The 12,291-nt window shown below is 57.0% G+C and overlaps 1 protein-coding gene across 1 annotated transcript; it reads right to left on the reverse strand.

The window, feature by feature from the left end:
• Positions 1-2,950: 2,950 nt before the first annotated feature.
• LOC128809543 (uncharacterized) lies at positions 2,951-10,933 on the reverse strand. The gene is made up of 6 exons (XM_053981602.1): positions 10,844-10,933; positions 9,269-9,361; positions 7,944-8,059; positions 7,037-7,153; positions 5,734-5,799; positions 2,951-3,689 (listed from the first exon to the last, which is right to left on the reverse strand). The coding sequence occupies exons 2-6, from the start codon at positions 9,358-9,360 to the stop codon at positions 3,256-3,258; spliced, it is 825 nt and encodes a 274-aa protein (XP_053837577.1). The 5' UTR covers position 9,361; positions 10,844-10,933; the 3' UTR covers positions 2,951-3,255.
• Between the last annotated feature and the right edge of the window lie 1,358 nt (positions 10,934-12,291).

Consider the following 12,291-nt stretch of genomic DNA (forward strand, 5'->3'; position numbering starts at 1 on the left):
GGCGGTTGCTCCCTGTCCGCGCTCCCCAGGAGGGGCGCGGGGCCTTCCGTCTCCCCTCCTGTCCCCCCCTCTACCGTTCCTTCCTTCTCCCCGTGCTGCCCTGCTTTCTTCTCCTTTCCCGTCTCTTCTCTCTCTCCCCCAAACCCTCCCCGCCTTTCTCCCAAACCTCCCCACACTCCTTCCTCTCCTGTCCCTACCCCGTTAATTCCTTTATTCCCCTTCTCTCCCTCCTCTGTCCGCGTTTCTTCTCCTCCCTTCCAGGCCTGTCCCTTCTCCTCCCGCTTTCATCCGCACCCCGATCCCCCTTCTCTGCCCCTCCTCATCTCCTCCATATCTCTTCTCTCCCCGTCCTCCCCTCTCCCCTCCCCGCAGCCGCGGGGCTCGGGGCGCCGGAGAATAAAGCCCAGAGGGCCGGAGCCCGGCGCCCCCCGCCCCCGCTGGGAGCCCCCACACCGGGCGGTTCCCAAGGACCGCCCGACACCGCCGGGGGTCCGGCTTTGCCCACGTCACAGTGGGGGCTCCCCGGCGGGGTCGGGGCTGGGGGTGAGGGAGGGACCCCTCCTCCGGAGGGGGTCCTGGGAGGGGGGTGGTGGGGCTGGGGTGGGTCAGGGAGGGCCCTCTCCTCAGGAGGGGGTCCGAGGGGGTTGGGGTGGGTTAGGGAGGGAGGGAGGGGGGTCGGGCCCCCTCCGGAGGAGGGGGTCCCGGGGGGGGTCGAGGTGGGCCCCCTCCGGAGGAGGGGGTCCGGGGGAGGGGGGCAGGGCGGAGGGGGCACTCCTCCCTCCAGTCCCTGCCCCCTCCCCCGGGTCCCCTCCTCCGGACGGCGCTCATCCCGGCCCCCTCCCCGGGACCCCCTCCTCCGGACCGGGGCCCGGGAGGGGGGGGGCGGGGGCGGGTGGGGTGGGGGGGAGGCAGAGGGGGTCACGTCACTCTGCAGCGGGAGCACACACAGAGATCACCCGACAAACAAACGGCCCCTCCCGTTCTGCCCCCTCCCACCCCATCCGCCCCCTCCCTCCCCCGGGGGCCGGGATGAGCCCCGTCCGGAGGAGGGGATCCGGGGGAGGGGGCGGGGACTGGAGGGAGGAGTGCCCCCTCCGCCCCGCCCCCCTCCCCCGGACCCCCTCCTTCGGAGAGGGTCCCCGACCCCCCCCCCCCGGGACCCCCTCCTCCGGAGGGGGCCCTCCCCCCGAACCCCCCGCCCCCCGCCCCCCTCCTCCGGAGGGGCCCTCCCTGACCCACCCAACCCCTGCCCCCCAAACCCTCTCCCGCCCCGGGAACCCCCAGTGTGATGTAGGGAAAGCCGGAGCCCCGGCGGTGTCGGGCGGTGTGTTTGACCGGTGTGGGGGGACCCGCCGAGTGGGCCCGGCCCCGTGTGGGGCTCCAGGGACAGCGGGGGGCGCCGGGCTCCGGCCCTCTGGGCTTTATTCTCCGGCGCCCCGAGCCCCGCGGCTGCGGGGGAAAGACGGAGAGGATGGAGGACGGGAATAGGGGGGCAGAGGGGGTGGTCAGCGGGGAGTCAAGGACGGAGGGCAGGTGGGGGGGCTCGGGGTGTACCGGGCCGTAGGGAGAGGGGACAGGGGAGGTGGGCTGGGAAGGAAGGAAGGGTAGAGAACGGGGTGAGAGGAATGAAGGCAGACTGGGGGGAAGGTGGGGGGAGAAGGTAGCACGGAAAGGGGGCAGGGGGAGCCGAGGTGGAGGAAAAACCTGGAAGGAGGAGGGATAGAGTGGAGGCGTACGGTTGGGTTTGGGGTATGTAGGGGCGAGGGGAAAGGGGAGTAGGAGGGGACCGGGCTGGGCCGGGGGGAGAGGGGGAGGGTTTGGAGGGGGAGGAAGGGCGGGGGTAAAGGAGAGTTATAGAGAAAGCGAAGCATAGAAGAAAATAAGTAAATAGGAAGAGAAATAAAGAGCCCAACCCGATCGCATCCCTCCTCACCGAACGCCGAGGGGGCAAATGGCCCCTGGGCCGACTCCCGGGGCTTAAATCCCCTCGGCCCCGCCCCGCGCAGCCGCTCTGGGGCCCGCGCACCTGAGCCGGGCCCGCCCCTCACACCTGAGCCGGCCCCGCCCCGCCCGCGCCCGTAAATCCCGGCGGATCCGCGCCCGCTCCGCTTTGTGCGGTGGATGCTCATCCTGGGACGCGGCGGGGCTGTCGCTGTGCGGAGCTGAGCGCTGTGCAGAGCCCCGGACCGAGGGCTGCTCCCGGCGCTACGTGGAGTTCGAGGCGCTGAGGTGGGAACGGGACCCGGGTTTGGAGATTCGGGTCCGGGTCCTGTCGGTGTCTTCTGGGTGTCCCGGGGCGAGTGGGCTGCGGGTCCTGGAGCCGCAAGACCGGGGCGGGACCGGGGCAGGGATCGGGACAGGCATCGCCGCGGGAAGGAAGAGCCGCTCCGGGACGGTCGCTGCGGCCGAGCTCGGCGCTGCCGCTCCTGCTTCGACTGCGGTTGCAGCCGGCACGGGGCTGGGGCCCCGCCGGTGCTTCGGACAGGTCCCGCTGCGGCCGCGGGGAGCCGCGGCTGTGCCGGTGCCGGGCCCGGCAGGAGGGCGGCGCTTTCCCGGAGCAGGCGCTGGATCGCGGCTGGAAGCGGGCGGGGCGCGGGGACCGCCCGTGCCGGCCCCGGGACCCCTCAGAGGCCGCCGCTCCCTCAGCGCCGCCCCCTGGCGGACACGGAGCGGGGCTGCGAGTGCGGCGGCCCCCGGTGCGCGCTCCCGGAGCCCCCGGTGCGGCTCCCGCGGTCCCGGCGCCCCAAGGCCACCGCAGCCCCTGCGCAGAGCAGCGCCCACCCCGCCCCCCCCTGTGCCCGCGGAACGAGCGGGGCTGCATCGCCGGAACGAGCGGGGCTACATCGCCGCGGGCCGGAGGAGCCGCTCCGGGCCGGGCGCTGGGGCCGAGCCCGGCGCTGCCGCTCCTGCTCCGGCTGTGCCCGGTGCGGGTCGGGGCCCCGCCGGGGCTCGGTTCTGCTCGGGCCGCTCACTTTCCCTATGGCTCGCAGTCTCCAATGCAAAACAATTTTGCGTTTAAAAAACCAGTGAAAACTGTTTATATCCAGAGCACAGGATATTCTGAGTTAGAAAGAGCCACGAGGATCATCGGGTCTCACGATGATAAGTGACTGGCCCGTGTGGGCATTAAACTTGGAATCCTGCCCTTCTCAGCACCCTGCTCCAAGCACCTGAGCCAGTCTCAGGGTCAGGAGGAAAGTCCTGCCTGGGATGGGAATTCCTATGCAAATCAGCAAATTTTCTGTTAATGCTGCTTTACACACCAGGCTCTGGAATAGCTCTAGGGCAGAACTGGCTGGCAGCTAACATGACAACACAAAACTCTTCCCATAATCCTGATTTTCTGTCTTTTCCAGCATTTTCCTGATGGCTTGTAAAGGTGCTTGTGCCATGCCCCTTTCCAGGGGGAAATGAGCAAGACAAGCCCCGAGTTCTTCTGGAGAGTGTCGGGGCTGGTCCCGCCTGCAGAGGGGCGTTTCCTGCAGGTGAGTGCTCACAGCCCAAAGTCACGGTGGGGGCTGAGGCCGGGGCTGTTCTCAGGCCCAGAGCTGCACGGAGCCCTCGGGGACTCCTGCTCCCTGCCAGGAATGTTCCTCGGTGTTCCCTCCGTGTGTCCCAGCTGGCTGGGAGCGCAGGGCGGGAGGAGGCCGAGCCCCAGGAAGGGAAGCAGCCCCTCCTGTCCTTGGTGCCTGCAGGGGAGGAGCTGTGCCTCAGTGTCCTGCCCGTGGCAGGCAGCGTGCCAAGCACATCCCGGGGATGGGCACTGGGATGCCCGGGCAGCGCCAGGATGGGCACAGATAAAGGGCTGCCCACGGCTCCTCAGCCAGGGGCTGCTCTGAACAGGCACCCAGAGATGCTGCAGCCCGGACAGAGCCCACTGACATCCCAAAAATAGCCCAAGAACAGCTGGCATTGCCTGGGAATGTCGGCACGTTGGGTTTGCAGAGGAGCTCAGACAGCAATTCCTGGTGCCCAGCTCCTGGAGTTCCCACACACCCCCAGGTATGTCCCAGCCACCCCAATCCCTTCCCTTCCAGCCTGGGGACAGCCTCCAGCAGCAGCGTTAAAGCCAAGGGAATTTCCCTCACAGAAATTCAATCCCAAGCAATGCCCTCGGAGATGCTGTAAAATAAAAGGTCAGAGTTGGATGAAGTGTTGTTTGGATGAAGTTTGGAGTTTTTCAGGGAGCCAGTTGGAACTGCAGAACTGAGGGGAGGCTTTCACAGGGGGGTCACAGTGCAGGTGCCCTGAAGGCAGGGCTGTGCATCCCTTTCCTCAGGGAAAAGAACTCCCAGAGGCCACTCCCGAGGCTCTGGAATGAGCTCAGCTTCTGCAGGGAGAGATGTCCTCCCCTGGGCACAGGGGCTGCCTCAGCACGGCCGGGAGCGCGTCCGGCCACCGCCTTCTGCTGCTTTCAAACATCACCTGGAGCCCGAGCTCAGCGGGGTGGAACCCACTGAGTTCCAGGGAACTCTGTCAGCTGCCCCCAGGGACATGGGTGGGGCTGGGGGATGAGGGTTATAAATAGTAAATGCTATGGAATATCAATCTCTTCTTGTCCTGATCCCACTGAGCTTCCTTGGAAGAGGAAGGAATTCTCCTGTGCGGAGAATTTGTCCCACCAGCAGCAGGAATTCAGGGCTATAGCTCTAATTCATCTAAACAGCAAAGCTGAACCTCAAATCTGGGCACCACACAATCTGGGGAACAATCTTTGTGCTGCCCTGTCAGCCAAAGCCCTTGGGCTGGGAAATTTCAGCAGCCAAATGTATGGAATTATGTAAATCCCAGCAACCAGCATCCCCTAAAAGGACAATCCAAGTCCCAGGGTGTGAGTGCTCCTGTCCTGCTGCTGGCAGGACAAATTCTCTGCACAGTTGGCCCTGGCTGGGCGGGAGCTGAGAGTAGGAGGGGTGGGAGAGCGGATCCGGCTGCCTGGGAAGTGCTGGGAGGTGAGGCTGCTGGAAACTCATCTGAATCAGCTGAAAACATTCTTTCCCTGGAAGAAGACAGGAGCCAAAGCAGATCCCTTGTGGCCAGCAGCTGGATCCACTCTGGGGGAAAACACCTTGCCCCTGCCAAGAGTTCTGACTGTTTTTCCTGCCAGCTCCTGAGCAGTGTCAGGGCCACCGTGAGGGAGTTCAAATCCAAATAAACCCCAAAGCCCACAGAGTGAATAATCCCAACAGAGAAATTCATTCTTGTCATAAAAAGCTTAAAGATCCACGGATCTTTAAAATGCTATGACAACACTGTAATAGAACCTTCTTAATGCTCTTGGTTCCATTATGAATTTTTAGTCCCTCAATGGGCAACTTGTAGAATTTATCCTGGGATTTAGAGGTTGAGCAGGGTTGGCTTTGGATTGACCTGTACAAACACAACTTGGGCCAAGGTGGGTGAACTCATTACCTCAGCTTTTCCTTCAGAAATATCCCCTATTTATTTCTTTGTAGATGAACTCAGATTTTGCCCCAAACTGCCCAATCCTCACCTCCATTTACCCTCAAAGTGTCCATTCTGTTCCCCACAGGTGCCCTGGTGATGCCAGGGAGATCCCTTTGCCCACAGTGCCTTTTTCCTGCCCCTCCCCAGCCTGAGGCCGCTCCTCTGCTCACTTTCTCTGCCCTTGTCACACACAGTGGGGCACCAAAGGGGGAAGGTTTCAGAAAACATTTCTGCAATTAATTCATAATTATTTCCAGTTCCCCAATGAGAAGAACATGAACTCACAACCATTAAGGCCTGGCAGTCCCCTGCAGTGAGAGCTCAGCACACATCCAGAGGCAATTCCAGCATCTGAAAGGAAGAAAGGAAGAAGAAAAAGGTGATTTCTTCTCTTTCAAAGTTATTTCAAGTTCCCAGACCCAAACCAACCTTTACCCTTGATTTTGGCTGGGTGAATCCTGAGCAGTGGGCACAGGTCCTGTCATTCCTGCTGATGGGAGTGATCCTTTCTGGGGAAATCAGCTGATTTCCAAAGTTCACTGCCTGCCCCATGCCTGATCTGCACAGGAGAAAACCTCTTCCATGAAGGGATTTTGCTCCATCCAATCCCATCTGCCCAGGCTGCTCCATGTGGATGTTGCCAGGCTGGGGCAGCACAGGCAGATGCAGCTCTCAGCTCTCTCTGCTCCAAACACAGCTCTGGGCTCCTTTGCAAACTCCTCTGCTCTGAGGTTTTCTCCAGGAGAACTCAAGGAATGGCTCATGGCAGGGTGGAGATTAAGTTATCACAGAGGGCAGTAAAGGATAAATATTCCTGTAAGAGCCTTTGGATCTGCTGGGCTGAATTGGGAAGGGGACATTCATTCCCTGCAGTGCAAATGCACAACAACCTCCAACAAAAGCAAATCCTGACAGGTGGGGTCTGAAAGCACCACTTGGACAAACCTCATTGTCATTCTTCCTTTCAGGCACCTTTGCAATCAAACTCTGAAGCTGACAAGCCCAAAGGCTCTGGAGTCTGTCTGCTCTGGAACAAAAGGATACTCCCAGGGATGAGGCACATTCCCAGTAAATGCTCCCAACACGGCACAGGGGCACCACTGGAGCTCGTGTTGGGGCTGGGAAGGGCTGCCAGGAGGACACAGCCCCCAGCTGGGGTGGCAGTGGCAGTGACAGCAGCAAATTCCCACAGCCTGATGGCACAGCAGAGGGACAAAGGCCAGCAATGGCCACGGGAGCTGCAGGTTTCATTCTGCTCCCTGTGCTGCCACATCCCGGCAGGAAATCTCCAGGGGGGACAGAAACTCCCTGGGTGCACAAAGTGCAGCATCTGTGCCCCTGATCCTGCTGAAACTCAGCGTGTGGGGCCAACCCCCCAAGGTAAACACTGCCCTGCCTGCATCAGCCTCAGCCACTGCCCCAGTTCTCAGCTCCCACTGCTCTGGGGCTGCCCCACATTCCTGACCAGGAGCCAAAGGTCCCTTTGGACAGGGCTCTCTCTGTGTCTCAGGCCTTGGAGACTGCAGGGACCAGGGCAAGGACAGCCTGAAACCAGGGCAGATCCCTCTGGGGACAACTGGGGACTCACCCCACACCACGGGCAGGACCAGGGGCCCTCCAGTGCAGGCCGGAGCCCGTTGGGTTTGGCTGCTCAAACACCAAAGCTTTGGGCAGAGATGGGATGAGTTAAGTGGTTTTTCCTGTCCTAAAAGAGAGGAGAAAATGGAAATTAGGTCCACTCTGGAAGTCAAAGGCTCCTGGCTTTCCTATTTCTGTTCTGATTGCCCACTATGGGGTTCTAGCCATAAAAAATGAGAGGTGACACCAAATTAAAGTGCCTCTTTTCAACATTTTATTCCTTATTATTTTCATACATAAAAAGGATGCCAATTTTTTCTTATTGCATTCTTTGCCTAATTTTAACAGAACTATTTTCACTCCAGGCCCCACTTGTGAGCTCCCGAATCCTTTGCCATTGGACTTTGGACAAAGGAAGAGAAGGATCTGTTCCACATGGGCATCATCCGACAGGGAACAGCCCCTGTGCCAACCCCAGCCTGGGCTGAGCACACTGCCTCCCTCCCCCCTTCTGGATCCTGGCTCCACTCCAGTCTGAGTTTTCCACCATTTTCCATTCCTAGAAACAGGGAATTGTCCTGGTCAGGGTGTAAGACCTTAAAGTGCACATTGATCTGGGGGGTTGTGACTGGGATTCCAGCAGGGAATTCATGGTGTTACAAATAAAAACCATTCCAGGGAGCAGCACTGACAAGGTTGGGAGCTGCTGCTTCACCACACGGTGTCAGCAACAGAGAGAAAACAAAAAATGTGTATCCAAAACCAGGGACAAAATGATTCCTCCTGCTTTTAGTGGGACCAGGGCTAATTCTGCCCTGGAGTGACAAAGGACTTCTCCCTCAGACCCCCTGAGACCCCTCAAAAAGCCAAAGTGCAGCAGGGAAGGGAGGAAGAAGGGAAAGGCACCTCTGCTTCACCTGCTGAAACAGCACAGGTCCTGCTGCTCCTGGGGACTGGGAATGTGTCCAGAGCCAAAAGCTCCTTCCCAGGCTGGAGGGGTTTCCCTAAAGCACCACCTCTGGGAAGCAAAGGGCTATGGAAGACATGGAGTGAGAATTTACAATAACAGTAATAGTAATAATAGTAACAATGATATCGATAACAATAATAATAATAACTGTAATAATAAGGAAGAGCAGCAAAGGGAGCAACAGTAATTACAAGGGAGCAGGGAGGATGCTGAGCTTTAAACGAGGTTTGAGTGAGGCAGCTTCTCCTGGGCTCTCTGAAGCACAGCTCCAGGTCTGGGATTCCAGGAGCAGGGCAAACTCCCACTGTCCAATCCCTGGATTTGCCTCCTGCCAGCACTGGGCACCTTGGGCATGCTTGGCTCGAGTGCTGCTGCCTCGAGGGATTGGGAAAATGGGCATTAAACCCCTTCCCACAGGGCTGGCTTCGAGCTCTGGCTGGGGAAAGCATTGGGCACCTCTGGCATTTCAATGAAATCAGTTTCCATCATTCTAAAGTTACCCTGAATAAACCAGGGCACATAAATAAACCTTTCTCCATAAAGACAGCCCCAGGCAATGCACAATCATTCCTATGCCTGGTCAAACAAACCAGCAGCCAGTTTTTGGGGAGAGACTCTGGACTCTTGTCTCCCTCCCTGGCTGTAAAACACTTGCAGAGGCTTTGGAGTTCATACAAGCTTGTCAGGATTTGGATATTTCATTTAAATTCCATTCATATGCTGAGGGATTTGAAGTGTCCTAAAGGCACCTCCACTCACACTTTAATTTTAAGCCCTCTACCACTGATGAATTTGGATGTTCTTTTGTTAGGAACACCCCACCTTCATCAGGCAACTCCATGTGGGAGATAAAATAAATGTGGACAAGAGTTTGGAATGCAGCTTCCAAGTCAAGTTCCCTGCTAGGAAATGACTCCAGCTCTCTGCTCTCTGTTTAAACACAGCCTGGCCCTTCATGGCTGCACACTCTGAGCTACACAACTTATGAGCTGGCAAGTAACAGCAGCTGAGGTCTCATTCCAACTGTACACAAAAACAGGGATTGGGGGCTGCATTTGGATACATGCAGGCAGGTTTGGGTCACTTCAGAAAGCTTCAATCCCTGTTTTTCAGAGATTCCATCAGGGATAATGACCTTTCCACAAATACCTCCTAAGGCACATGAGAACCTGAGTAAGAAAATATAATCAAACCCTTTGTTCCATTGGCCTCACGCCCCAAATTCCAATGGGACAGACAAGTCCCTCTCCTTGGAAGGCAGCACCTGGCTACCTGGACTTGTGCCTTCCCCAGCCTTTGGTGGCCGCTGTCTCCATCCTCCCACACCTCCTCATCTTCCTCCTCGGCAGGGTTGCCTTCCTCATCCTGCAGAGCAAGCACAGGGACAGGCACCAGCCTGCTCATCCCCAGCCTGGGCAGCAGGGACAGGCTGGTGGCACCCTCTGGATGTCACCCCCTGCCTGGTGCCATCCCTGCTCCGCGGCCCGTTCCCGTTCCTGGCTTGGCAGCTCCTTTTAATGGGATGTTAAACCACAAACGTTTGCTCTGCTGGGCTGGGACAGCAGAGACTCCCCCGAGGCAGTGGGCAAAGCTCCTGTTCCCACATCCTCTGCCTCCCACAGCCCTGCTGGGGCTGGACAGAGCAAAGGAAACTCCTCAGCTCCTGCTGGAAATTTCCTCCTGTGCCCATAAACCCCGAGAAATCGTGGCTGCTCCATGCCTGGAAGTGTCCAAGGCCAGGCTGGATGGGGCTTGGAGCACCCTGGGCTGTGGATGGAATGAAATGATCCTTAAGGTCCCTTCCCATTCATACCATTTGGGGATTCCATGATCTCTCCATGCATTTATTTTGCACCATTTCCTCTCATATTTAAATTCTCATATTTAGACCATTTGTTAAAGGACTAATTTAAAATTATTCCAGGAATTAAAAGGGGAGTGTCAAACATACAAGAATAATTTCTAAACCTATCAAATCATTATTAATTGGAATCCTATTCCCTCATCTCTGTCCTTGCTTTCCCGGAAGACCTTATGGTCCCAGAGTCTCTCAGAGAGATGAACTGGGATTACTGGAAGGTTTGCTCTGTCAGAGAGCCAGGGGGGTTTACAACACTTGTTCCTCTGCATCTTTATCCTTTAGCCAGCTTTCCCCCAGAGCGGTGTTGTGGGAGAAGTTTGGAATTACTAGAAATGATCAGGTTCACTTTTTTTCTCCCCACTGTTTCCCAACTACTTCCAAACTTTTGGAATTACCCTCAAATGAGGCTTAGCAAACCACTGTGAAAACATCAATCAGAGGAACATCTTGAAAAGAGAAAACCACATCCAGCAGCAGCTGGAATGATCCCATTTCTGTTCTTACCTGGTCTCCAGGTGCTCCTGCCAGAGCTCCCAACAGCCATTCCTATTCATAAACAAGAGCTAAGGAAGATATTCCTGCTGTCCCTGAGGGTGAGGAGGCAGTTTTGGATGTGTTCTTTGCCATGGAATTGGACAACAGAGTCCAGAGGGTCTTTGTGTCCGTTCCAAGACAAACCAGCCCATGATTCCATGGTATGATCAGCACCTGTCCCAGTTCCATTCCAGAATCATCTTCCCACTAACCCAGGACTTCCCCCTCCTCTTTTTGCTCCACATCAGGGATGTGCTGCCGAGTGCCACAGGCATGGGATGCCTCAGCATTCCCTGGGGATGCCATTCGAGGCTGAACTTGTGGCCTCAGAGCTCTGCACTGACCGCTCAGCCCCAGCTCCAGTTGGGAATGTCTCAAAGAGCAGTGTGGGGTGTTTGCTCACTCTCCCACCCAGCCATTGGGACAGCTCACACAGAATGTCACTGACTTACTGGGTCTGGAATTCCTGGCTCGAAAGGTAGGTGGTGGAACATCCTCTCCTGGGAATATCCAGGATACCAGGAGGGTCCCTGGAAGCCACAGGTCAGGGGCAGAGTCAGATGAACAATCCTGAACTGGTTTTCAGGGGATGCATCCCCAGCCTGTGGCTGCAACAACTCCAAAGCTGTTCCTTCCACTTGGCACAGCCAGGGAAAACATCCCTATCATGGATTTCTGACAGGAAAAACTTCACAGCTCCAGGAAAAACCTCTTGGCTCCTTCCAAATCCAGGCCAGCACTCCAACAGGCTCTAAGGAATAAACAACAGGAAATACCATCTCAGCATGCACACCACAAGATGGGCACCACATTCCTCACTGGAACTGGGCTGTTCCCACATCTCTGTGACAGTTGGGAACATCCCCATTTCCTCACTCCTCCATTCAGAAAGAGACATCAGAGCCCTTAGAGAGCCAGTGTGCAATCCCAACAACCCAGGGAAAACCTCCTCACTCAGGGAAGAAATGTAATGCCCAGTTTTGGGAAAAAACAAATAGCAGGACTGGAAACATTTCCAGGCATGGAGCCTCTCAGCTCTGGAAATGCAGTTCCCAGGCTTCTTCCCATGGAAGCCCCAAACTTGCCCCTGACTGGGCTCAGGGAGAAAACCCCACCCATTTCACCAGCCTGGCACAGAACAAATTCCATGCTCATCCCAGGAAGGTGTCCCTGACCATGGCAGGGCAAGGAAACAGGATGATCTATAAGGTTCCTTCCAACCCAGACCATTCCAGGAGTTTAAGGCTACTTAAACTTGATTTGAGCCACTTCTCAGCTCACAACTCCTTCCCAAGCCTCATCCTCTGGGCTGCCTTTCCCAGACCTTGCTGGGAAGGGAAGCAGTGGCTGCTCTCCCCAAACACACCCACTGCCAGTTGCTGTGCCCTGCCCCAAACCACCGGGTGACACGAGGGGCTGATCCATTGTCTTGGTGGTTTTCCATAATCCAGCACTTCAGAGACTCCAGAGTCCTGACAGGATCAATCCCAGGTTCCAGACACTGGCACAAAGCAGCTGCTGTGCTGGAAGGGGCAATTTCAGAGGCTCCTCTCCCCTCAGCTGGGAATTCAGTGCTGCAAAGAGCCTGGCAGTGATTGAGGATTTATCTGTTCCTATGGATTAATCCCCAACATTCACTGCAAAGTGCTGCTGGAGCATCTCTCCACAGAAAAAAGCTGTGCCCAGTCCAGAGGGTCCTCAGTGGGGTCTCTGCCCAGTTTCCCAGGATGGATGGGAAGCTGCTACTGACAGGCTGGATCTCAGGAGAACTTCAGTAATTTGCTGAAAGCTTCTAAAACAGAGACTTGTTTCCAAGTCTAAGGCAGCTCAAATCCAATGGCTTACCAGGCTTCCTAATAAAGTGCTGCAAAAATGTGTCTGTGGAATCTTCTTTTAACCC

The sequence above is a fragment of the Vidua macroura genome, chromosome 6 (genome assembly GCF_024509145.1).
Source record: "Vidua macroura isolate BioBank_ID:100142 chromosome 6, ASM2450914v1, whole genome shotgun sequence".
NCBI classification, from domain to species: domain Eukaryota; kingdom Metazoa; phylum Chordata; class Aves; order Passeriformes; family Viduidae; genus Vidua; species Vidua macroura.

What these genes read in the sequence shown, in the direction of transcription:
- LOC128809543 (XM_053981602.1), bottom strand. Translation starts at nt 9,360, where the DNA reads ATGAGGAAGGCAACCCTGCCGAGGAGGAAGATGAGGAGGTGTGGGAGG. An exon ending in TGGGGAAGGCACAAGTCCAG is followed by an intron (nt 8,060 to 9,268) that starts GTAGCCAGGTGC and finishes TGTCTTCCATAG; the next exon opens with CCCTTTGCTTCCCAGAGGTG. An exon ending in GGTCCTGCCCGTGGTGTGGG is followed by an intron (nt 5,800 to 7,036) that starts GTGAGTCCCCAG and finishes TCTTCCTTTCAG; the next exon opens with ATGCTGGAATTGCCTCTGGA.